This window comes from Leopardus geoffroyi, chromosome A3, assembly GCF_018350155.1.
Source record: "Leopardus geoffroyi isolate Oge1 chromosome A3, O.geoffroyi_Oge1_pat1.0, whole genome shotgun sequence".
Lineage (NCBI taxonomy): Eukaryota > Metazoa > Chordata > Mammalia > Carnivora > Felidae > Leopardus > Leopardus geoffroyi.
Window position 1 is genome coordinate 66,558,307 of NC_059336.1, and position 26,546 is coordinate 66,584,852.

At 52.3% G+C, this 26,546-nt stretch overlaps 1 protein-coding gene across 3 annotated transcripts in view; it reads left to right on the top strand.

Annotated features, from left to right (window-relative positions):
* The window catches only part of TTC7A (tetratricopeptide repeat domain 7A), a 123,672-nt gene that overhangs the window by 38,988 nt on the left and 58,138 nt on the right, over positions 1–26,546 (top strand). For 2 of the 3 annotated variants that reach the window (XM_045445955.1, XM_045445958.1), the window contains 6 exons: positions 8,963–9,041; positions 9,804–9,961; positions 10,529–10,592; positions 20,302–20,439; positions 22,002–22,085; positions 26,312–26,416. In XM_045445955.1, coding sequence (XP_045301911.1) covers positions 8,963–9,041; positions 9,804–9,961; positions 10,529–10,592; positions 20,302–20,439; positions 22,002–22,085; positions 26,312–26,416 — 628 coding nt within the window. Of the gene's footprint in view, positions 1–7,983; positions 8,111–8,962; positions 9,042–9,803; positions 9,962–10,528; positions 10,593–20,301; positions 20,440–22,001; positions 22,086–26,311; positions 26,417–26,546 lie in introns of those variants that run through there. The other variant, XM_045445956.1, reaches the window with a different exon arrangement.

Consider the following 26,546-nt stretch of genomic DNA (forward strand, 5'->3'; position numbering starts at 1 on the left):
ATGGCCTCAGCTTCCAGTGTGAAGATTTCAGGGGCACCCTGGCCATCTGGAGGTCACCAAGGCCTGGGAATGGGAGACCACACAGCAACCCTGGGCAGGTTCCTTTTCCACCCTCCAGCTCTGCTTCCTTCCTCAAACAGGGGGTTCCTGTTTGTTCTGTGTGTGTGAGGGGTGTGAGGGTCCAAGGAGAGGCAGGAATGAAAAGATACTTTGAGTACAGAGCTTAGAGCACAGGGAGGGGATTGCTGTTCCCCACCTCTCCGCTGCAGTCCTCTTGGGGCTGCCTGCTGCCCTTCCCCACACACTTGCTGCAGGTGTGATGAGGTTAAGGTGACCGTCAAGGACAGCCAGGAAGGAAGGAGGGAGAGAGCCGGTAGTTATCAAGCACCTGCTGTGTGCTAGGCTAGACCATGTGCTCAGTGTACAGCACCCTGTGAAGGAAGTCAGGTGACCCCAGAATGCTTGAGAGCAGACAAAGGACTCGACAAGGTTGAGTAGCTTGCCCCTTAGTGCCCAGCTTTGGATCTGAGCAGCCTTAAAACCCATGTAGTTTCCTGTTTGGGAGTGTGTGGGAGAAGGACAGAGCCCTGGTGATGGTTGGGCTGATCCTTGCTCCGCTGACTCAAGGCTGTCTCTGTCCCTCTGGGACCCTGAGTCACCATTCTCAGTGGGTGGCTCCTCTTCCCGAAGCTGGTCCCACCCTCCTGGTGCGGCTGTTCCTCCTGCCTGTGTTCTGCACACTCTGGCTGTGTGTGTGTGCGTGTGAGTGGTGGTGGTGCCGCCGGCGGTGGACAGAACATTCACCAACCCTCACCCCTCCAGGAAAGCCCAAGTGATATTGTTTTGTTCTTGTCACTCTGCTCCCCACCCTTCATCCTCTTTTCCTCCTAAAACAAATTTCAGTGCTGAAAGCCAGGATGCTGACTCTTCTCCACCCCCCTTGCCCCCACCCCGTGCCTCCCAAATAAAGAGCAATGGAAACTGAATCATCTTTTCTTTCCAAGCAAACAGCCCAAACATTTGAAAGCTTTAATGTGAGCAGCAGTCCCCGGTTCACGTGGCAACAGCTCAGCCCCTCTGTCCATTTCCTGTGGCCGCGTCCAGCCCAGAGGTGGCCCGGGAATGTGACAGATATTTAAAGCGTGGACTGTGTGCCCGGCTGGACTTTAAATAATTTCTTTACCCCTTTCCTCTTAACAGTAGCTAATACTTGTTGAATACTTGCTGCATGCCAGGCAGAATCCTGTGAACATAGAGGAACTAATAATGTTCCCATTTACTGAAGAAAGGAGAAGGGGAAGTAACTTGCCCAAAGTTGCAAAGCTAATGGGTGGTAGATGCAGCATGCCTGGTGCTGAATGGGGTCTGTGCCCCCGCAGCCCGAGGCCTCCCCTTCCACGCGCTCGAAATGGTAGGAGCTTTCATAACTACCCGTTAACGGCCTTCAAGTCAGAATTACATCTTCCTAGGTGAATCACCAGTTCCAATATTTTTCTTATATATTTGTTGTTGTAAGGAAGTTCAAACAAACAAAACAAACAAACAAAAATTCACCTTAAGCCAGAGTTCCTCATCCTCAGTACCTGTTGACATTTTGAGCCAGATACCAGTACATTGTAGGCTTTAGCGACATCCCTGGCCTCTACCCATCCACTAGATGCCAGTAGCTCTTCCTGCCCCAAGTGTGACAACCAAAAATGTGTCCAGATGTTGACAAATGTCTTGGGTAGTGGAGGGCTAATCACACCCAGTTGAGAACCACTGTCTTAGCCTAAGTTGCAAGAAGCAGAGGTTCAGGGTAGGTTGGGACCCTGATACCACCTGACATTGGGTCTTCTCCTCCAGGGCAGCTCTGAAAAGTCTTTTAAGGGTCTCCAGAACCATTTCCTGCTGGCTAAATCCACACACACACACACACACACACACACACACACCCTTCCCCCTGCTCATCTGGGCTTTTGGGGTGTTTGGGAAGGTGATAAAACTATTCCCTATGTTCTGAGAGGTTATAGCCCAGTAGGGGGTAGGGGCTAAGGCAAAAAAAAACAAAAAACAAAAAAAACCCCAGAGAATAGCCCAACCATTCATTTCACAGAAGCCTCTGAGAGCCCGCCATGAACCAGGCATCCCACCTTACTCAACAGGTTTGAAGCCAGGAACAGGATGAGCTCCCCTCCTTAGGGAGCTTTCTTCCATCCAAGCACTGAGCAGACAGTGAAGGAGCTGAATGTAGCCATCAGAGTCTAATGGGAGGGAAGGGAGGCAGGGCGGTGGGGGTGCTGCTGGCATAGGGGGGCTCTCAGGGGCCAGGGAGCCTCTCGGTGTTAGAAGACCTCCCTTGGGGCCTAAGGAGCAGGGGGAGATGGTGGGACCTGCTTCTGCGTAGAATCTGCGAGCTGGCACTCATTCCATGTGAGCCTTGGGTGGATTCCGGGGTACTCTGCCCTTGGGGCCAGATGGCCACAAGCAGTGCCTGGTCCCATGGTCCACCCTTGTCCCTCCAATTGAGGATTTGACATAATTAAAGGGTATGGTGTTCTCCACTGTGAAAAATGGGGTATGGTGGTATTTGCTTGACCCCCAACAGCTCTTCTTTTATTCTGAGCTTTGGTTAAATCTGGGCCTCAGTATTTTACACTTAGTATGTTTGAGGGACATTCACTTTTTCCAGGGGCCTTGCCCTATTGATCCATCAGTTAATTCCCCCCCAGATGACTTCTTCTCCTTGCTCTGTGGCTGATGACAGGGTTCCTAACTGACCTGGCACTGAAAATACTGACCTAAAAGGACAATCATGAATTGGGAGACCCCCTCCCTAAGGAGGGGACCCTGCGGTTCGATTCCCCTCGCTGCCACCAGAGGGCAACCGTAGACTCTGAGTGGAGCTTTGTCCCAGGTAGTTCTGCAGAGCCTGCTGCCAGGAGAGGGCACCTTTCTGACGTGTTCATGACTGCGGACAATGGCAGCTGGGCCCAGAGTCCTGGCGGTGGGAGAGGTTTGGTCTCCTTTGCATGAAGCAGCTCCAGGGGTGAGGCAGCAAGGGAAGCCAATGGCGATGCAATACCAGGAAAGCTGACTGTCCCTGTCCAGGGCCCTGACCCCAGCTAGGACCTGAGTCTTTGGGCATCTCCCAAGAAACAAGAACATAAACTGACTAGGCTCTTCCCCCAGAGTGGACAAGAGGCCATTCTCTTTGGAGTGGTTTTTTTCCCTTCCTTCTGCCTAGACCTACAGAGCCTTTTCTTGGCTCTGGGCTGGGAATAAGCTTGAGCCATGTGTATGGAACCAGGTGGGCTGTACATTTTGTACATGTTAAAAAAAAATTTTTTTTTAATTACTAAAGCAATATGTGCACACTGTACCAAAACCAAACAATAGAGAAGGGAATGTGTGTGCTTTCTAAGGGAGTTTCCTGGGGCTTGGCAGATTGTTCAGCCTTATAAAAGCACTCTCCCTTTCTGGGGGGGGGGGGGGTGGGTGTGGGTGTGAGTCTGTGTGCGCAACTGCACATGCTTCACCTTGCCAGCTAGGTGCTGAGTCAAGAGGCAGCTAAGGCAGCCTGGGCTGCAGATGGCTGGGGTGGGGTGAGGGTGGGGGGGCTCTGCCCAATGGTGAGGCACCTTAGAAAGCCCGGCCTGCTGTTTGGTATGACCTCGTGAGAGGTGTGTTCGATCAGCAGCAATTTTGTCTTGTCCTCAGCAGCCTCCCACTATCTGTAGTGCTGAGGAGGGCAGGAGACAGATTGTTCTAAGGGGGATTCAGGGGCCAGAGTCATCCAACAGGAAAGCCCAGGAGAGCCTCCTGGTGGCCTGTGTCACTCTTTGGGGCACAGAGACACCTCTGAGGCCCATTGGAGAGAACACACTCTTCCAGCTTCTCATAATGCACAGCCTGTATTTATTGTTAGCACCCACTGCCCATCTCCCACCTTGCTAGAGAGGAAAGATCTCCTTGCCTGGATGTCCTCGGTGCCCTTTTTCTGGGACTTGGGGTGAAGAGGAGAGCTTTAGTTTTTGAAACTGATGATATGGATCTATGGCAGGAGTAAACAGCTTGATAACTATTTGAGCTTCACCTGACCTGGTCTCCTGATTCAACTGTCCAGCTGTTGGGATCTGCCAACTGGCTGTGCTCTTTGGCCAGAAACCTCTCTTACACAATTAGTGCCAGCCCTGAAATGGGGACTTCTGGTCAGGGTCACATGCACCAGTGTCTGTTTAGATTTCATTCAACCATAAATTCCATGCAGTTTCTTATTCTCTCAAATCAAACCAAGCCAAAAACAAAACAAAACATTTGTTGAGTACCTACTGTATGCAAAACACCTCGCTAAACTCTGAATAAATTGAGTGTGGCTGATTTAACAGACTTACCTGCAGGCCATGAATGAGACACTCATTCTGTCTCTCAGTCCATTTTATCAGGGCATTTGTTGAATGCCCCTTGTCAACAGGGCTGTTGACCAGGTACTGAATATACAGTAGGTACTTAGTAAAAACCAGTCAATTAGCTGAATTCCAGAAGTCCTGGAGTTCAGATGGCCTGGAAAGGAAAGCATTATCTTTCTCGGGAATCATTTCAGTGTAAAGGGAGTGAAATCTGAACCCTTGGTGCCTATGGTAAGCTCGCCTCTCCCCCTTGGGTATTAGATGGCCTGAAAAGGCAGGCGTCTACCAGGCTTTAATTTTCCCATTGGAAAATGGGAGTTTATTTATTCCACAATGATTTCTTGAGTGCCTTCTATGTACCAAGCATTGTGCTGGTACCTGGAAGAACCAAGCCAGCCTTACCAGCCTCATCAGAAGCTGTGAAGACTGAATAGGACAAAGCATTTAAAAAATCTGTTCGCTGCCTGCTGCTGACGAGGGGCCCAGCAGTGGGGGGAGTGGGGAGGGGCGGCAAGAGGTAGAGGGGGGAAGCTTGCCACCTAGAGGCCTCCCTAGATGACCCATCACTGCCTGTACATCTCTGTCTTTCTCTTCCTGGCCGGCCAGGAACATGACTTGGGATCAATCACTTCCTGGCTTCTCCACACACAGCCTGCTTCTGGGCCAGGGTTGATCTGAGGCCCTGTTTGGATATTGTTTAAAGTGGCAGCTTTGCTCAGAAAGGTCAGTGTGAGAGACCAGAACAAAGAGATCTTTCAAGCCGCCCTCTCACGGGACTGGGAAAAGCCCCAGCTCTACCTGGCACGGTTAGCGTTAGCTCAGGCTGGTGGGAGAAACCATCTGATTTCCCATTTCCTGGAGGGATGAGCTGAGGCAGAGGGGTGTTGCCAGCATCTTAGAACAGGTCAAGGCCTGTTGAGAGCCTGAATCTCTCCCCGTACAGCCCTGGCCACTGAAGCCTCTGTATTGGTTTTTCTCTTTATGTGTATTCAATAAAAATTGGGATTTACCCAAAAGATGCCCAAGGGTAATTATTTGCTGTGCTAAAGAATTCCTGGGAGCTTATTGAGATACCAGAATCCCTTACAGATTTGAAAATAGTAAAATTACACAACTTTTGGGACATAGGATCTTGTGAAGATGCAGTTCTGATTCCTTAATTGTGTGTGTATTGGGGGGAGGCAGGATCCCTGAGAGCCTGCATTTCTCTGAATCCCCTGGGCGATGCCAGTGCCGCTGGTCTGGGAGCCCTCTTCCAGTGTTGATGATGTGGAGACTAAAGGCAGGGAGAGAACAGTCCTTGGGCTGGAGTGGGAAAGAGAGGCCATAGTCCCTCTTGGCTCTGGGCTCCTGGTAGCAGCCTGGGCCAGGCTGCCAGGGAGGAAGCTGGCAGGGAGTCCACAGAGTGGAAAATCACCCACAAGTCCCAGGAGCTACCAGCTGTCTCTGGGCCATAAGGCCCTGGGGCAGTCCCAGGGTGCAGCCCCTAGGTCCAGCCTTGCCCCAGCCTGTGGCCATTGGCCCAGCTTCCTGGGCATTGCTCTCCTACAGACTTCCCAGAGCCAGCCAGTCCTGCTCTCTTCTGGGAGCTCATGCAGTCTGTCTTTTCTGTCTCCTGGTGGTGACTGATGTTGAGCTCTCCCCTCAGTTGGCCTGGCCGACGGCCTGCTGTCCAACTCTGGGTTCTTTTCTAAGGCAGAGGCCTCAGTGGGACTGAAGGGCCTCTCCTGCAGACTCCTCCTACTTGGGCTCCTGGGGACTGCCAGTCTGTCCCTGGGTGTGATTTGTCTATGGGGAATCCTGCTTATATGTCCCCTGGGGAGGCAGGGGCTGGTGGAAGGCGAAAGATGGACTTAGAGCTGGAAGATCCCCTCAGGTACTTCTGTCCCCTGCCCCCTACTCATTCGGTCCCAAACTTCAATGCAAAATAATGTGGCAAATGAAAACATAATGTAATGTCATCTTTAGGACCCAAATTAAAAGGAGAAAGGAAAATAACTAATATTTAGTTAGCCTCTACCACATGCCTGGGTGCGTTTGGGCTTCACATATGTTCATCTTCCTGACCGCACTATGAGTAAGTGAGGAATCCTCCTATGGATGGGAGATGAGAATCAGAGTGGCTACTTCACTTTCCCAAGATCACAGATTCAGAATCTGGCTGCAAAGCTGGACTTTCCATGTCAAGTTGTCCCTTCTGGAACCTGGCTTCTTACTTAGCATAGGGGAACTGGAAGACACTGAGGATCAGGTAAACCAGTGGTTTTCAAAACTGAATGTCCATTGGACATTGATAAAGCCTGAGGACTTGATAAAGCCCAGACTGCCAGGCTCTGCCCCAGAGTTTCTGATACAGTGGGTCTGGAGTGGGGGCCTCAGACTTTGCATCGTTAATAAGTTCCCAGGATGCTGATGCTGCTGGTCCAGGGACCACACTTTGAGAACCTGTGGTTTAATCTATTCTTTCCCAAGCTCTACCTCTAGTGATACACAAGATGGCTTTGAGTGATATACAGACTAACTTTTTATAAGTACTTCTATATTTAATACCTATTTCCAAAAAAAAAAAAAAAAACCCTAGCATACCAAATCCCTAATTTCAGGTATTTTTTTGTTAAGGTATTTACTAAAGTAAAAAAGAAGATGTAAAGGAAAGTATTGCATAAACAATAACACTGATGGTGTGCAGCTAGTAGCAACAATTACAAATGTGATATGCAGATGACAGCAATCTAGGAGACACTGTCCAAACTGAAGTCCTGATTTTGTAGAGGAGGAGACGGTACACAGCCCACAGGTGAGCCCCTCCTCAGGCTACATGGCATCTGTAGCAGTACCCAAATTTGACTCGTCTCTAAGGGCCCTGTGGCTTCCTGTCCTGTTTGCCCCTCCTGGTTCTTCAGAAGCTCTGGACAGACTAGGAAAGGTCGTTGTGACTCTGACTCTATTCCATTGGTCTTTACCTCCATTCTCAGCCCCACAAATGAGGATCTGTGTTTATAATGTTAGTCGTTTGCACATTTTTACTTTCTTCTCTGAAACCAGAGGTTCCCAGAAGGCAGGGACTTGGTCTGCAAGTTTTTCTTTTTATGGCCTCACACCCCAGAGCTCCTAGGAATCTGTTTTGTGCATGAAAGTTGCGGGAGGGGCTCCTGTGACTTCCCTAGCTGCCACCTTTGGCTCTTCACCCCTCCGTAGTCTTTCACTTCTGAATTTGACCACCCGGCAGCCTCTGCTTTCCCTCGTGAGCTGTGATCCAGGGAACCACCACAGGAAATGAGAAGGGTGGTGCTCAAACATTTGCTGAGCACATGCTGTGTGCCAGGAGCTGTGCTAGTGCTGAGCTTCAGCAGCAGGACTGGAGCTCTGCCCTTGGAGAGCACAGCGCACCAAGGGTCAGCCCATGAATGGAAACTGACCACACAGTGTCAAACTTCAGAAGAGGAATTAACAGGGTGCAAGAGGGATGCAGGCAAAAAGGGTGAGCATGGGGAGGAGCTTGGGCTGGCTGCAAGGAGGAAGTGATATTGGAAAGGCTTTCTGAGGGTGAATGAGGAAGGGCTGTTTAAGGCAGTGGGAGGAGCCTGTGCCAAGACTTGACATAGGTCACCTGGGTCGGTTGTTCAAAATGGACCTGAGTGGCAGGAGATGAGATGGGAGAGAGGCAAGGGGGCAGACCCTTCAGCCCCGCGATACCTTGCTGAGGACCTAGACTGGATTCTGTAAGCCCTGGGGGTGCTGACGAAGGGGCCAGCCTGAGGAGGAACAAGATGACTTTTGTCTGTCAAGTGGACCCCTCCAGGGGTGATGGAGCAGTGTTTCAAACTGCAGGCCACAACTAGTGGGTTGTGCAAACTAGTGGGCTGCAAGTTCTTTTCAGTGGGCTGCAGCCAGCATTTTTAGAAAGAGGAGTAGAGGGAGACATAAAGTAGAAAATACCAGAGTGGACGGCACACAGTAGAGCTAGGTAATGTGTCAAGAAACTTGCTTCAGTTTTATGTAAGGAAAGTGTGTGCATACTGGGTTGCAATTTAAAATGTATATTTTACTTTCGGTCACACTTTAAAAAGCTTGCAAATTATTTCAGGGCCCAGAGAGCTGGCAGGGGCTGGGGGCATGGGGCAGGTGATACTGGCCTTTGTGGTGATGCAGGCCGGTCTAGGGCTCTGGTGATGGGGACTGAGAGGTGAGGATGGACCCCAGCGTTGACCAGGTGTGGTGGGTGAAGATGAAGAATTTGAGGCTGATTCAAGTCAGAAAATCTGACACCAGCCAAGGCTTTGGGGCCAAGACAGCGTCTTGTTTGAAATATTCCGTCTTGGTCCCCTTCTGGTAGTGAATGGGAAGCCTGGGTTCCTTGGGGGACTGTGAGGGAGAAGGATCCTTCTTATTCTCTGATCAACTATGTCCTGGGCTTCTAGGATCCTGGTGTTACAACTCTGACCTTTCATTCCAACTGACTGTTTTCAAGTAAAACTCTAATGGGCCAGCTTCTGCTTACATCTGCAGGTTTGATGATGGTGTCTGTGGGAGCTAGGCTGGTAATGACCCTGCTTCTGCTGTCTTCCCTCTAGGAACATCGTGAAAGGGATGAGAGAGCTCCGGGAGGTCCTACGCACCGTGGAGACCAAAGCAACACAGAACTTTAAAGTGGTAATAACACATGGCCGAGGCCTCGGGGTTGGGTGCTGGCTGTGGCTGGCCTGTTCAGGGCTCACTTTCAGTGGGAGACAACAGAAGTGCTAGCAGGCAGCCTATGAATCAGGGATGACAGTGTGTCCCACGCATGCTTCTCCTCTCCCTGTCTGTGCTCATGGCAGACATTGTTAATCAATCTCCGCATTCTCTCCCTGGGAGGCACCGTCAGCATCCTTGTCACAGCACTGCCCACAGCCCCTAGCGTTAGGTCAGAGTTAAAACCTAATGTCATCCCTTCCTAGCAAGGTGCTGGACCGATTCTTAGGGATTGTTTATGAACCTAATAAATAACCTGGACTCACTTTCCTGCCCCAATTCAGGTCTACCTTCTCAGGCTTTGATTCACCAAAGTCAGAGCCACAGCTGCTTCTCACTCTAGAATTTTTGGTCAAATATCAGAAAGCCATCTGGTCGAGAGAGCTGCCGTGCCAGTGGCTTTATGCTCTGTAAGGGCTTGCTGAATACTCAGAGCGGTGCTGGGCTCCATGGGGCCAGAGGAGGAGGAAACATACATCTTGTCTAGGAGAGGAAAGAGGACAGGAGATGAAGTAGAAGCCATCAAAGGCCAACAGAAGGGGTGCTGGAAACAGAACAGGGGGCTCCTCAGGGGTGGAGAGGCAGGCCTCCTGAAGGGGCAGCACACTGCAAACAAAGGCAGGCAGATTTGGCCGGGTGGTGGAGGGCGTTCCAGGTCTGACTTCCTCCCTTTTCTGCCAGATGGCGGCCAAGCATCTGGCGGGGGTCCTGCTACATTCCTTGAGTGAGGAGTGCTACTGGAGCCCCCTGTCCCTCCCGCTGCCTGAGTTCATGAGCAAGGAGGAGAACTCCTTCATCACGCAGGCCCTGCGGAAGCCTCACCTCTACGAAGGAGACAAGTAAGCTCTGCTGGTCTCATGCCACACTTGGGGTTCAGCCCTGCCGACGTCCCCTCTCTCTGCCCTGCACTTGCCCCCAGCTGCCACCCAGCTCACTGCCAGGCAGGCAGCGGCGGGAGCCAGATAGACCAGGGAAGACAGTCTCAGGATGGGGTTGGGAAGAGAATTCTCTAAGGCATCTGAAGATCGAATTATTTGGAGGGTATCTGCCTTCCTACTAGTCTTTGTGTGCCTTCTCTCGTATTTGTTTAATAACTGAAAGTGGGATTTGTGCTCCCGGCTCCCTGCCCCAGCTGCTTCACGCAGCACTGGGTGCTGGAAGGGACATTTCTTCCCCTGGAGCATCTGCAGTATTTCTGGCCCCACCACCCACCCCAGTCTTTCAGATCCATAACTCTGGGGCTTGATAAAGAGCTGCAGGTGCTATCCGGTGCCTGTGAATTATGCAGGAGCGGGTCACCTTACCGGGGCAGCTGCTGACTGGGGCAGAAAGGCCGGTCTGGCAGGCCGGCTGCACTGCTTTGAGAGGGCTGTGCTGGAGCCAGGGCCACCGTTTGTGTCTTTCAGCCTCTACTGCCCGAAGGATAATATTGAGGAAGCCCTCCTGCTGCTCCTCATCAGTGAGTCCATGGTAAGCTCCAGGGCTTTCCTTCACTGCCCCCATGGGGTAAGGCTGCGGGGCTCAGGCACAGGCCACAGGGTCCTGACCCAGCTCAGCCTCCCACAGACGTCCATAAAGCAGGATTCTTGGACTTGTGCCCCACACTGGGGCGAGGCTCCCTAGACTACTAGGTTTGGGTCTGGTGCACAGACTGCATTTGGGGGCCTGAGTAGGGACTGAGTTGAGTCCCCAACGCCTCTTCTGGGATTCCAAAAGATGATTATCAGTAAGTCATGAGTGTGCACTGAGCAGCCTTGTGCTGATTCTGGGGCCATTGTGAGGGAGTGGAAGGAGCCTGCACTTTCGAGGCACAAGGCCTGGATTCAGCTTCCAGCTCTGCCAGCTGTCAAGTGAGGGCCATGGGCAAATCTAGTGCCTTTGAGCCTCAGTTCCTTCCCCTGTTAGATGATAGTAGTGCACAGAGGTAAGTGTGCCTGTAGAAGGAATTCAGTCATTCACGCAACTATTTATTATCATCTACTTTGTGCCAGGCCCTGTTCCGGAAGCCAGAAAGGCAGCAGCAACCAAGCGGAGAAAAGTCTCCACCCTCATGGACCTTATATTCTAGTGAGGGAGGTGGGCAATGAATTAATCAACCACTGCAATGTCCAGGGTGCTAGTGTCTGAGTACTGTGGAGAAATAAAGCAGAGGAGGGATAAAGTGTGCTGGACAAAGTGTGCAGGAAGTGCTTTTTGGATGTTTTCATAAGACCCATTTCCCCTGCCTCAGGCAGGGAGATGAGCACCCCCCCACACACACACACACACACATACACACACAGACATGTGTTCACGCATACACACACATGGGCCCTGGAGCCTCAGCGGAGGAGAGAGTGTGGCCCAGGGGATGGTGAGAAGGAAGGCCTGGACTGGGCGGAGGGAGGCGGAGAAGGGGTGTGCTGGAGCAGCGGAAGCCAGAGGGTGCAGGTGCTGCCCACGTGGTGTGCTTGGGTGGAGTCCAAGGCTGCATGTCAGCCCTCTGGCTAAGGGGTCCCTCAGAGCTTGTGAGCTGGGGACACCCCACCTCCCCCCAGGTTGGGGACTCAATTTGCTGAATTGGCACATCTGAGAGCAGCTTGTAGAAGTGGAGTTTAAGAAACCAAGACCCCATGAGCTGGGTCCCTGAAGAGCCTGAAACTAATATTCCTCTGGACACTGGGACAATGCACTAATAGAACTTGTTCAGAGAGCTTTGGTCAGTGGGTTTCCTCCATCTCACCAGGTCCGCCAGCAGGGAGGCAGGAGAGGGACACTGGACTGGGGCAGCGAGAGATTATAGCCTTCCTTAGCCAGGCCATGGTCCAGAAAGTTTGCAGGGTCATGCTGGTGAGGGGGTGAGTGGTTGCTCGAAGAAGGGGCATCTAGCTGGTTAGCCCGAGGTGAGGATAGAAATACCAAGTGCAGGGTTTGATTTTCATGGGAGAACAATGCTCTTTTCATGGAAAATGGGCCCCCACTCTAACCACAGACTGAGCCCCAGTTTCTACTTCTGGCATCTCAGACATAGACTGGTACCCCACCCTGCCCCCACCCACACACCTGAGCCATCTCACCACCTACCACTCTCAGATGAGACTGCACTGAAGTCATCTGTCTCGGGAAACCCCCCTTCCCATGCTGAGGAATGACAGGTGGGAGGCAAAAAGGCGAAAGCAGGAACATTTCATAGGTCCTTTCTCTGCCAGGTTCTGAGCCGATTATCTCATAGAGGGAAGCCTTATGTTGAGCCATGTGAAAAAAATAACCATTTCATATGGTTCAGTCTAGTACTAATATGTTCTCATTGTGCAGATGAGAAAAGTAAGGTCCAGGGCAGGTTTGTGTCTTGGTCAAGGTCACACACTAATAATCTTCACAGCCATGAATTGAATGATGTCCACCTCCCTAAATAACTTCCAAAACACAGGCCATGGAGCCCAAGCCCTGGACTGCAGTCTGGATTCTGCCACTTACAAACTGCTCTGATTCTTGGCTCCCTCATCTGTAAAAAGGCCAAGGGGGTAGTTTTGAAGATCAAATGAGACGAGGCTCAGGGAGGGCTTTGCAAGCAGGGAGGGACGTACCTGTCGATGTGAGATGGCAGGGACCGAGGCTGGACTCTGTCTTCCTTAGCCATTTTTGGTGGCCTCTGCCTGATCTGGGAGCCCAGGACCAGAGTTCAGATGCCCTTCCATTAGATTATCCCCCCACCCAACCCCAAATGCTCAAACTATCCTACTATATCTCAAAGTGGAGAATGGCCTTTTACTAAAAAATGGCCTACATTTGGAGCCAAAGTGAATTTTCCTAAACGTGAGATTTCTCTCCAAGAAGCTTCTGCCCTTTTGCAAGAGGCCATGTGACTTGTTGGCCTGCCCAGGAGACTCAGAGGGTGCAGGCCGGCTGGCCAGGTGGTGTCCTGGGAATTCCTGTAGCACACAAAGCAGAGGAAGTGCCCAGACGCTGTGTGCACTGGGCTGGGAGGAGGCACTCTTCCAGGGCTGGCTGGTTTGTTTCCTCTTGCTCACACCCAGCCTGTCACATGTCTAGAAACTTTAGGAATCTGGGGGAGAGCTTTGGTGTCTCATCTACAGAGGGCTTTCCACCTGGGATCTGGATCTGGCTTCTGTGGCTCAGAGCGGTTTCTCAGAGAGACCAAATAGCCTCTGACTTCTCCCTTGCCCTTGTTTCATACCCTCTTCCCCTGCGGGTCACATTTTCAATCAGGTGTGGACACCACTATTCCAGCCTCCTGGGCTCTGATCCCTTAGCTGAACCCTGAGGCTCAGCCTGGCTTCCATGTACCTGTGGGGTTTTCCTCATCTCCCTTTGATTCTGGCTGGGCTTGGCTGCAGATGATAGGGAGAAGCCTCTAGAACAGCAGCTGGCTGCCTTGGCTGCTACTTGGGTTTTCCTAATACGTGCTGAATTCATTATGCTGTGGTAAAAGCTACCCCAGCAGAGCCAGCCCAGGAGACATAATCATGAAAGCTTTCCACCTCTAGGATCACCAGAGCAGCTGCTCTGGGAAACAGTGTCCACAGGTTTCTTGAGCATGTCAGCCCCTATTTTGTGGTTTGGAACTCAGAGTAGTAGCTTGCAAGCAGTCTTGAGCTTGGGGCTGTTACCTTAGATACGGTTTTTGTTACAGGCCAGCCAAACGTGATCAGAATGAATAGGGAATCCCCTTGTCTTTCAAGAGGTAAATAGAAACCATGCAAGTGCTTTCACAGAAATGCAAGGGATGTGAGTTATAACTGGTTGAAGAAGATTTGTGTTTTAGACCTAATTTTGAGTCTTTGGGGCCAAAAGGACATTTTGTTTTATTTTTTTATTTTTTATTTATTAAAAAAAAATTTTTTTAATGTTTATTTTTGAGAGAAAGAGAGACAGAGCATGAGTGGGGGAGGGGCAGAGAAAGAGGGAGACCCAGAATCCAAAGCAGGCTCCAGGCTCAGAGCTGTCAGCACAGAACCCGATGTGGGGCTCGAGCTCACAAAATGCAAGATCATGACCTGAGCTGAAGTCAGACTTTTAACCAACTGAGCCACCCAGGTGCCCCCAAAAGGACATTTTAAAATTCATCCATCCACCCACCTGTTTGCTTATCCATCCTTCCATCCATGTGTCCATCCATCTAGTCTTGTTAGAGAAGCTACAACATACCAGGCCATGCCCAGCACCAGAGAAACAATGATGAGGAGTTCAATCACAGCCCCCAATTCCACCTACTTCCACCCTTTATCCAGGGAGCTGGAGAATCCTGGTCCCCATATCAGGAGGAATCCCCCCACCCCCATCTGCTGAAGCCCAAGTATGTATTTTAGTTTTTAAAAGAATCATATATCAAAAACTAGTCTAATTTTCTCAAACAGTTGGGGAACCAGCAAGTACAGAAATCTTGATCATTTCTACAATACTGATCTAGGCATAAAATATATGCTAAGGCAGACAATCTGTGGGTCCCTGTTTCATTCAGCTGGTGGAGAAGTTGATGCTGGTATCAGGTGCTTGAAAACTAAAAAGGCACAAAGGCCTGGTGTTGAGTGAGAACGGGGTGGACGAGTAAGCCTCTGGGGACCAGGACCCTGCAGCTTAACTAACTGTGCCATGCCCAGTGTCAGACACCCAGCAGTCTGAGTCTGGAATTTGCCATTCACAATCTGTGTGGCCTGGACAAGGTTCTTACCTCCCTGATCCTTGGTTTTCTCCTCTGTAAAATGAGACTAATAAGTCCTCTCTTGCACAGAAAAAGCAAGAAAATGAACACAAGGCGCCTAGTACATTGTAGATGTTCACCACGTATTTGTTTTGTCCTGATAAATACTTGGCTCCAGCTCAGTCAGTTTAGAATATGTTGAGGCTCAGTTCTGGTTGGGACATAAATTGGTTTGAGGATACCATTCAGTTTAAAAAAAAGAAAGAAAGAAAAGAAGAGAGAAAAGAAGAGAAAAGAAAAGAAGAAAAGAAAGTGCTTCTTGGGCTTGATTCCATTTGGGACTCAGCAGATGAGCACAGATCGTTCCAGCATTTGGCACCTGGTTTGCTTTAACACGAGGCCCTGTGCTGCTGCAGACTGTGATGGTAAAGGGTCTGATAATGCTGCCAGCTCGGAACAGTCGGTTCAGTAGAGGTGGGAGAGCCTCTCGCCCTCGCTGGCAGGAAGAGCTGCGATTTCTGCCGCAGAAGCCTGACGCGGCAGGAGAGTGGGGGCTGGCGTGGGCCTGGCCCGGGTTGCTGCGTAGATGGGACACGTCACAGAGCATGTTATTTCTTGGCTCTGTGGACCAGCAGCTTGAGAGCCGTGGTAATTGTGTCTGCTGGTGGGGGACGAGAGCACAAGCAGAACATGACGGTGCCCTCCAGGGAGGGGCAGGTGCCAGTCGCAGATGCTGCTGGGAGACTCCTTTCCGGGGTGCTTTTGTAGGGTGGCAGCAGCAGGCCCTGAGACCGGGTCCTTGGCTGGTGGAGCAGCTGTGTCTGAGAACATGGCTGGACCCATTGCCCGAGGGGCTTTTTTCCTGATTGGAATGCCCAGCCTTGTGTTTTGCTTTGGTTCTTTTATAAGCAGAACCATCCCAGGGCTTCTGTTGGCATGGACGAGGCTACTGGACACGTCTTCAGAGGCCTCCGGGGGTGAAGTCAGAATGTCTAGGCTCTAACCTGGGTCCCACCTATCTGTATGCCTTGGGGAGCCTCCCTGGGCCTCAGTCTTCTCATCTGTAAAATAGGATAGTAGTGCGTGAGGTCATTGTGAGATGCTTACAGAGTACTCCACAAGTTAGTTCCCTTTACTTCTCTTACCCTGTTTGTGTCCAGGATTAGAGAGGAGAAATGGGACCAGGTGGAAGCGAAGGTCAGTGTGGTCTGAGGCCCTGCAGTCAGCATAAGGTCAGGACCAGAGGCAGGCAGAAGCTGTCCTGGACTGGCTGTTGAAGGCGCAGCCTTAACTCTCAGGGACCTTGCACAATGAGTTCACCTTCTGGGACTCAATTTCCCATCTGCCCAGGGGGCATAGCAGTTCCCCCTGCCCCTCCCTGGAGTTACTGTGAGGCTGGATGAGATGTGACAGATGTGACCCTGAAAAGGTAACATGCAGCACACGTGAAGGATGACTGTTGGAAGAGGAGTCTCCTGCCTCAGCTTTCACACAGGCTGGCCTGCCTGGAGACCTGGCAGTTGTCTCGCTGACTCTCCTGGGAGGCCCTACACTTGCTTCATGGATCCTTCTCCAAACACCAGATATGGGTCATGCTGGCAGTAATGAGCTATTGGATGATGGGGGTGGGGAAGAACATTCTTCTTTGCTTTTCCTCTTTTGACTTGCAGAGGGCCTGCGTGAATGCCCTCAGTTTGGAGGGGGCTTCCATGGGGAGACAGCCAGAGGGCCCAGGTTGGGAGAAGGTACAGCTCACAAGCCCTGCCTGGGACAGAATTCGTGGACCAAACAAGGACAGGGAATCTCCAGAGGCAGAGGGTCCTGGAGGTTGTGCTGGGAGAATATTCTGTGTTACACCCAGCCTAGTAAGGATGGTGATAGTGAGAAGAGTATTTAGTGTCTACATACTGCTTTATGTGTCTTGGTGCATTCATATCTGTCACTGCATTTGATCTGAAGGATTTCCTAGCAAGGCCATTTGGATGGTGGAGGAAAAGAGTGGCTGGGACTAGTTCAAAGGTTGCTCGTGAATCTTGTAGTATCGCTGGCCTGAGGGTGGTGAGCCCAGGGGAGGAAGAACAGGACACTCAGGGCACACAGGCAGTGACCAGAAGTCCCCAAAGTGTCTGAGGCTCCGCCCTCCATGCCGCACATGAATCCCTGCCCTGTTGCTAACCCCCACAGCTTCCTTCCTTTTGCTCTGTTTCCCCCACCCAGCGGGTGAGCACCACTGTAGCATTTCACCACAGCCCTGCCCCAAAGCCATAGCAACTGGGGCAAACTTCTGCTTTTGGCTTTCTTTTGGGGAACATGCTTCCCTTTTGACACAGGCGCCAGGTCCTAAGGACCCCTGAGGAGACCCCTTCCCTGCTGTCTACCTTCTGGGGAGGCCAGCCCCCAGGCTGAGGAGATGCTCAGATCTGTTCCTGGACTTCTGACTCAATCCATGCCCAGTGCTGGAAATCCACCGCTCCCATCCCCCAGGCACACATTCAGAGACACTGTTGTCTTCAAAGGCAAGGTCTAGGGCAAGAGAAGAAAGTTTCCACACTAGGTCCAGAAATCTTTCTCTCTCAGCATCATTCTACAGACATGGACCAAGGAAGGTGCTGGAGACAGCGAGACATCCCTGCCCCAAGAACCTCCAAGAACTGTTGAGCATACAGGGGCTGGGGTCTGTGTGTCATGCTGGGAGAGGACACGGGCAGGGGGCCTTGCCTGGTGGGATAAGTCAGGTCAACACCTGAAGGAACAGGTACGTGAGTTGGGTTGTAAGGAGCCAGGGGGCATCCAGATTGACAGAGGGTACAGACTGTCTGTCCATGGTGCAGAGAGGGAGCTGAAGGAGTCCTATGGGGCAGGGGGACAATTGGGAGCTGGTTGTGGGAGAAGCTGGCCAGGTGAGCAGGACCTCATGGCGAAGGGCCTCATGGCAGCCACAGAAGAGGAGGCTTGACTTTGTCCTGGAGCAGTCTGGAGGGGGTTGGGAGTTGAGGTCTGCAGGGGCTGCTCTTCAAGGACAGGCCAACTAGAGTTGAGGCTTCGGTCATAGCTCACTGCTCATCATCCCCAGAAAGATATTGGTATGCATGGGTAGCTTCCTAGGTCCTGCATGTGCCCAGCCAGGCATCTCCCCACTCCCCACAGAAAAGCCCCCCAACCCCACTCCACCACAGGCTGCCAGTGTTGCGCCCTTTCCATTAGGACCCCTCTCCCACCCAAGCTCTAGGTCAAATTCCACTGGGCGCAAGTACTGTTGCTGCTTCCAGAAGGTTCCACGGCCCCTCCCTGAGGGCAGGGTCTGTACCTCCTGTCCTCTCATTGTCCCCCACCCCTGTCATTGCTGCCTGGCAAAGTCGCCTCTCTGGGCCCCACCCTCAGTGGCCAGAGCTGGGGAGCTGCTGGAGGGGAAGACCGGAAGTGGCGGAGGGGGGAGGTACATGGCCAGTGTTGTGTTCCTGCTCTGCTTAGAGAAATAGCTCCTGCCAAGCCTCTCAGAATTTCTTCTCTCTTCCTGATGGTGCCTGTGTGGGTGGATTTCACTGAGAAGGAGAGGGATTTCTCTGGCACTTTCCCTCTCTGCTCCTCTCCCTTAACCCTTTGGAGTTCCTGACCAGCTCTTGTTTATCCGGCTGGCACCAGTGCTCATCCTTTCTGGGGATCTCCTGGCCTCTCCGGCACCTTCTCCTGGGACTGGTACATGTACATGGTGGGGGCGGGGGGGACGGTTGGCAGCCCTCACCTATTGTGGCTGGAGGAACACCCATCAGAGCCCCTGGCCACTGCTTTGCCTTCCTGAAATGCCCCCATGGGTGAGTTACTTCCTTGGGTCTTACAGGCATTTTGGCTTCCAGAAGACTGGGGAATGCACTTCAGGCCTGCACAACAGGACACTTTTCAGAGCCTGCAGTCTGAAGGCCATTGACCTTCTTCTGCCTCTATAACCACTTGCCCTTGGGAGCCTCAGCCCCTGACCTGGAGGAGGGGTTAGTAGTCCTTCCCAGGTGGAAGTTTTGAAGACCATCTCTGGACAGGAAGGATTGTCATTTTAAGTTTCCTTTTTTCCCAGCATCCTTGGTTCTGAGGTCCTGTGTGGGAAAGTAAAAGAGGGTGGGTCCCAACATACAAAAGGGGGCTCAGTCCCTAATACAGATGGAGGAGGATACTGAGAGTTGCCAGTAGGGACATCTGGCTGGAACCCAGCTTTCCTTCAGTTCAGATAACAGTGCTCAGGTGTGTGTGGTGGGGGCTGGGGGAGGCAGAGGTCCCAAAGCATCCCTAGCCTGGTCCCTGCCCTGTTGCTGCTCAGCTCGAAGAACCATGATTCGTGTTGAATTACTGCCGAGCCTGAGTGTCGTCCCCAGGGCACGGGTTTACAAGGGGGGGTGGGATCACAGGCCACAGAAAAAGAGGGTCCTAAATCCACACGGGGGAGATTTCAGGCGATACAGATTGTACAGAGTCACCTACTCCTAAAGCACACTTTCCCGTTCTCCTCCCCCCATCCCGCCCCCTGCCACCACCCTCCCACCCAGTAGCCAGCCACCTGGCAACTCTGAGCTACTGAACTCCTAAGTGCTGGACACCAAGCACAGAGGCCCTATATTATGGGAGAGGTTTCTTAGGGAGCTCATGAGAGTTCCATGGTCAGAAGGAGTCAGGATAGGGTCTGGGTTGGACACAGGGTGATGGGAAGGAAGTATAGCAACGGAGGAGTCCTTATCAGAGGGACTCGGGGGACCTGCAGAGGACACCAAGGAGCCACAGCCCAAGCTCCCCTCCTGTGAGTCAAGCAGCAGAACCACCCACCTGATCTAGACAGTTCCAGATATTACCTGAAGCTCTTTCTGTGAGTGGACAATTCCAAGCACACAAGGAGCTGTTCCACAAAACACATAAACATGTCCTCAAAAATGCGAGTGTTTGAAAGACAGACGAGGGCTGAGGGGCTCTTCTGGCTGAGAGGAGACAAAAGAGACATACTCCCTGAATGCAGGGCATGGTCCTGGATTGGGTTCTGGGATGAGAAAATTTCTAGTGAGACCGGCAGTGGGCAGGTGGTAAGATCTGACTGTGAGCTGGTGTGAGAGGTTTCAGTTTTACATTTCCTGAAATACTGGCATTCCTCTTGTGGTTGTTAAAAAAAAAAAAAAAAAAATGCCCTCTTGTATTTAGGGGCAAAGGGTCATCTTACCATAATGACTTTATTATTGTTATTATTATGATTATTATTATTATTATATACTAGAGACAGGTAAATGTGATCAGTGCCATTATCCTTGAAATTTTTCTGTAGGTTTGAGATTTTGCAGACTAAAACATTGAATAGCAGGAACCTTCAGAACTGCTTCCTCACCTGGGCTGAGTAGAGGGTTTTCTCTCTTTCATGGGGGCCTTCATGGGGATGGGGAAAGGCTCTGGCTGATTTTAGGAGCATGGCCTGGGTTAGCAATATAAGGGTGATGGTCACCGGGCCTTGGAGGCAGGCAGCTGCTTATTTTCTGTCCTTGCTCTTTCCCAAACCACGTTCCCCCACAGGCTACCCGAGATGTGGTGCTAAGCCGAGCACCGGAGCAGGAGGAGGACCGGGCAGTGAGCCTGCGGAATGCTGCGGCCATCTATGACCTCCTGAGCATCACGCTGGGCAGGAGAGGCCAGTACGTCATGCTTTCTGAGGTATGGTGGCCCACCCCTCCCCAGAAGTCAGGTGGCCCACCAAGGACGACCTCCTCTGTCCCTTTCCTGCCTCCACCAAGGGGTACAGCTCAGTTCTTGGGAGACCAGGCTTTGGACCATTCCATTTCCAATGTTGGGAGGGCTGCTCATCACTGGCAGGGTGGGGTTTTGGTTTTCAGTTGTTTTACTAGTGTTTTTATGTGATTTTCTTTTGAAAAAAACACATGGCGTTGCATAGAGAAACACAAAGGGAAAATTATCCGCCCCTCAGTTTCCCCCACAGAGGACACTGGTGTTTCATTACTGCCTCTCCCAACAAGGTTCTGAGCTTGGTGTGTGTCGGGAACCTGGGCCCCCTCCCACCCAAGCTAGACAGAGCACCCCCAATCTATTGAGTAGACCCTGGTCGGGCAACGCTCTAGGGATGGTGCCTGTCCGGGGTGGAGATGGAAGGACCAGAGCACCAAGCCGTCCCTCTCTCCGTCCCCCACAGTGCGAATGGCACGCATACATGTTTGAGCTTTCCAATCTGGGCTGGGATCAAAGGTGGCACTAGGGATAGGCCTCTTGGCAGTAGATTCTCTTCCCATGTGTTTACGGGGTTCCTGGGGTGGGTGACATCTGCTGAGCTCCTGCTTGCCCCAGGTGCCATGCAAGGTGCTCTCAGAGGATACCTTCTTTAAGTAGTATTCTCTCGAGTTTACCAGCAAGGAAGGCAAGGCCCAGAGAGATGGTTTCTTGCCCAAGATGGCGGTGAGAGTGCACGCTGAGCCAGCAAGTGAACCCAGGCCAGCGAGCTCTTAAAGTACATACTGTCTGGTCCTGTAACCTCACCTCTGTTCCCCACCCTGCCTGACCATGGCCACATGATGAATCCTGTCCTCACATGCTGGCTTCTGCCTCCATCGCCTGGAAGCACTCGTATTGTCTGTTGGATCTCACCAGGCCACCCCTGATTCAGGCTTGCCCAGGACTGGACAGGCAGGTGGGGCAGTCAGTCTTCTCAGTGGTCATAGAGAATAGCAGAACCGAGAAAAAGCCTTTCCATCTGGGGGGCTTTGTAGTCAGCCTGCTCTGCCAGTTACTAGCCCTGTGACCCTGATAAGTCATTCAAGCCTCAGCTTCCTCATCTGTGAAATGGGAATAATGAGAGAACCCACCTCACAGAGCTGTTGGGGAGAATGAATGAGTTAATACATGTAAAAAGCTGAGAATGGTACCATGCACAATAATGAATGTCACTTATCGTTTTTATGGGATGTTTAAATTTTAAAAACCCAGACCCAATTTCATTCACTTTTGACCATCACCCTGGAAGGTTTTCACACGTTGTGGAGGTAGGAACCGAGGGGCAGAGAGGGTAAGAGACTTGTGCAAAGTCATCCAGCATGCCTGTGGCAGGGACAGGTGATGCCTGGCGTTTGCTGACGGGAACCAAGTGTGGGCCGAAGACAGCCTCCTCCAGGAAGTGATTTGGGCAGTGGTTACCCTGGAAAGGAGTGGACTGGGCTGGGAGGGGAGGACCCCTGGTGGGGAAGTGCTGACCAGCCCCCTCTCCTCAGTGCCTGGAGCGAGCCATGAAGTTTGCCTTTGAAGAATTTCACCTTTGGTACCAAGTGGCCCTCTCCATGGTGGCTTGTGGGAAGGTAAGACCCGGGGTGTGTGTGGGGTGGGGGAGGTTGCACCCATGGGGCCCCACCCATGGGGCCTCTGCTCTCCTCTGGTCCCTCCCAGAGGTGAGTGGAGGGTGTGGCGGTGATTCAGAAATGTCCCGCATCAGGTTTTAATCTCCAGGAGAGTGGCGGGCACCAGAGGGTCACACACAGACCCCTGTGTGACTCTGGTGTCCTCCTGTGAGTTATGAGGTGCCAGGTGTGCAGTGTGAGTCTGTGGATGCTTTTCTCCTAGTACATGTGCACACATGTGGCATCGGAGCATTTCCATGTGTGACTTGAGTACCACTGTGTGAAACAGGCAGGCCTGGAACAAGGCTTCTGGGCAAGGAGCACGTTGTTCCATTTGGGCCGTAGCTCTCTTCCTGCCCATCGAGTGTGGTGTCAGGAAAGGACCTTCCCATGGAAGAACCTGCCTGGGAGGGAGAGGTTGAGGGTGGAGCAGAACAGCAGCTCCCACATGGGAGTTTGGGAGTTCAGAGGGAGGACTGCGTCAGAGGATGTGGCTGGGGCGGGGGCAGGGAGACTGCCCTTATCCCAGGTCACCAGGGCCACCTTTGCACTCTACCCACTGAGCCCTGTTCCAGCACCCCCTGCTTTCTCCTCTGATGAGAATTACACTTACATAAGCCTCTATTTTCAGCAGTAACATGAAAGGAAAACCTTTCCGGAGCTGGGTGCTGAGGGTGTTAGAGCCGAGGACGTTACGAATGCAGGAAATAAGGTGGCAGGAGCTTGCAAATCGTGCCAAGAGCTGTAAACACCCAGAGCCCTTTTGTGGGGCTGAGGGAATTCCTGCCCCCTCCCCCGCCCATCTGTGCCACCTGCCATTTCTAGGCCTGCAGCTCGTCTCTGAGGCGGGCCCTCCTGGGCTTGCCAGCATCTCCCCCACAAATGGAGGCCGTGCTGGCCGGGTCGGGCAGGGAAGAGGAAGAAGAGCAGGGGCTGCAGCCTGACAGGTGGGAAGGGGCCAGGGGAGTATGGTGAGAATCACCTGGGGGGCCTCCCACCCCTGCACCACCCCGCCCCCCACTATCAAGTTTGTCTTCCCAGACTTCTTCCCCTCCCCCATCAAGTTGACCTCCCAGAGCCTCCTAAATGCACAGACATGATGTACCCTGGCTCTGTGCTCAGCAGGGTCCTGTCAAGGCTCAGGGGGAATTCAAGCCACAGACAGAGTGAGGCCTGAGGGAGGGGAGGAGGTAGGGCTGGAGCTTACACAGAGCCTGGGCAGACAGCTCACAGGGGCATGTGACAGCTTCTTCCCGACTCTGGGAAACAAGAGCCTCTAGTCTTATAATAGTGAGCATGAACCAGGAGGAGAGGCCCAGGGCCAGGGCAGTGGTCCTCACCCTTCTGTGAATCATGAACCCCCTTTGAGATGCCAAGGAAAGCTGGGGACCCCTCTCAGAATAACGTACCACACTCAGAAGTTAGCTTTTTAATATCTGGTGGTACTCCAGGAAGCCCCCCAGTCTCAGGAGAAGGTGTCATGTTAGTCTGGGAGGTACGGGATCTCGAACCTCCTTACTGAGAAGAGCCAGGCTCAGAGATCAGAGAGGTCCACACGCAGTCTGGCACGTCCCAGGATCCAGGGAGTTGGTGTTCGGGCCTGGCTCCTTCACAGACCAGCACGGTGGGCATGAGAATGGGCTTATAGGCAGGGAGTCGGGGTGATGCGGGAGTTCCTCGCACATGAGACCCCACAGTCCGGAGACACCGGGTTATACCCATCCCTGCATTTGGTGTAGCAGGAGATTGTTCTGGAAACGCACTCTCCACTCCCCTCAGGAACCTGCACACCAGCTCAGTCTGCCTGGTTGGCCCAGGCAGCCCTTGACATTGGCCAGAGCTGGCCTCTGCCAAAGCCTAAGGTAGGAATCAAGGTTCTTGTACCTGCACTTGTGCCGAAGGTGAGGCCAGGCCAATATAAACACATCTGACACCTCAACCTGCAGGAAGAAACGATGAGGTCCATGACATGATTTAGGTCGCTCCTTCTCTTGGTCTCCTCAGCAGTCACATTGGCTGCGTTGCTAGGTAACGAGCATGACAAAAAAAAAAAAGAAAAAGAAAAAAAAGCTGCCAACCGTGACTGTGGAGTCCTCAGATGGCTCCTTAAATAGCAGCATTTTGTGGTCTGTGTGTGGTGAACATGGACAGTCAGGGTTATAGAACCTTTATTTCAAGGTCAGGGAACACTTCAAACCTGCAGAGGCCAGCAGCCAGGGAAGGAGGCCAAGGAGAACCCGAGGCTTGCTGTGCTGTGTGGACAGGGGGCCGTGGCGGGGGGTGCTGGGAGTTGCATTCACAGGAGCTGTGCATCTCCTGTCAGCCCCTTCAGGCCCTTCACGACACCTCCCATCCTGCAGCCTAGGCCAGTCTCCCAGCCTGCCAGAACAGGTCGTCTGCTGACACCCTCCTGTGCTTGGTCTCACACCCTCGTGTGTCCTGTGTTTCCCAAGAGAGCAGTGGGGAATGGTAGCTTTTGTCTTCTGTCCCTGACCTTTGTGCAGGCACCTGATAGGCAAGAGTCATGACCTCTTCCGCCTTCCTGCAGTGACCCCACAACCCCAGCCCAGTACTGGGCCGGGAACTGGCCCTTGACTAGGACACCTGGAATTGGCCTAATAAGCCTGAGCCCAGAGCCTCAGTCTGTCATGTCTGGGCTGAGAAAGGAGGGGTAGCTAGAGAGAGGCTGGGGGTCTAGGGTGGACACAGATATTGAGTTCCAGGTCTGTTTCTGCCAGTCTCACACTGAGCTGGGGACAAGTAAGCCTAACAGAGTCCCACTTCCTCAGTGATAACCTTCGGAGTTGCTGGGGAGGGTGAAAGCTAATTAATGGTGAGGAAGCTTGACTCGCAGCAGGGCTTAGCATGTGGGAATTTTAGTTACACACACATGCCCCTGCCTGCCTGGGGGTCACACAACCATGGGAGTTTGCACACTTGGGGTGGTGTCACTGCTGAGTTTCTTGGAAAAGTGTTGGATTCAGTCAGAAGCCCTGACTGTGTGTGTGTGTGTGTGTGTGTGTGTGTGTGTGTGTGTGTGTGTGTCTGCAGCAGGGAGACAGAGGCTTCTTCTGCCAAGGTAGTCACCACAGAGCAGAATAGGGCAGTGGTTACAAGCTTAAAGCCAGACTGTTCAAACCCCAGCTCAGCCACTTATGGGTACTGTGGCTTTGAACAAGCTACTTAACTTCTCTGCATTTCAGTTTCCTCACCTATAAATAGGGACATAGCATACTACCTCATAGAAGAGTTGTGAAAAATGAATGACTTAATATTTATAAAGCACTTAGCACAGAGGACAGCAGACCTTCTATACAGGGTCAAATAGTAAATATTTTTGACTTCACAGGCCAAGTAGTCTCTGTGGGAACTACTCCACTCTGTCATAAAAACAGCTGTAGGCAATACATACATGAATGGGTGTGGCTGAGTTCCAATAAAACTTTATTTCCAAGAGCAGACAGAGGGCCACATTTGGCCCTGATTTATAACAGTGCCTGGTACATAGTAAGATCTAAGTAAGTGTTAGCTGGTGTTCTTCTCATTATTGTGATTGGTCGTATTGCTGCCTGGCTGCGGATGGTCTCTCCTCCTGGTCCTCCCTCCACACATGGCCATTCTCAGCAGGTCCATTCTGGCCCCATCTCTGTGGCCGAGTCCCTGGAGCCTTGTGGAGCCTCGGATTCCTGGCTGGAGGTTTTCTTTGGCTCTGCCAGCTAGACTTCTCTCCTCCTCCTCTGCCAGCGTTTATGCCTCGTCTCATCTCCCCACCACAGCCCTGCCTCCAGCTCCTGCAGGGCTTTGGTGTCATCCCGTCCCTGTAAACCACGGCTATTGAACTCAGAAGTTTGAGAGAGCCCCTTTTGGCCTCCAAAATTTCCATGGTTCATATTTGAGTTCCTTCCGAAGAGCTTCCACCTGCTGTTACCTTAGCTGTTGGCACACCACCTCTGGGCAAAGGTCACAGCCTCCATTCTCCAGATGAGGAACCTGAGGCCCAGGAGGGATTTGTCCACCAACATGACCTGTGCTCCTCTCACTGGGCCCTCTTCCTGGCTCTTGGGAGGAAAGGGGTACAGAGCAAGGACTGGCGGTTTGGGAGCTCCCCCCTGCCGTAGGCATGACGCACCCAGTCTGTTGAGGCCCAGGGCTGTCCGTAATGGTGTCACCTGCCCTTTCTTCTGCAGTCAGCCTATGCCGTGTCTCTGCTGCGGGAGTGCATGAAGCTTCGGCCCTCGGACCCCACTGTGCCCCTGATGGCCGCCAAGGTCTGCATCGGGTCCCTGCATTGGGTGAGTGAGCCGTGAGGGTAGGGCCCAGATTCCGGCAGCTCCTGCGGGAGGGTGGTGGTGAGCATGAGATGGAGGCATGCAATCCTGCTGCGTGTATAAGGGGTGGGGGCGTGAGGGAAGCTGTGAGGCA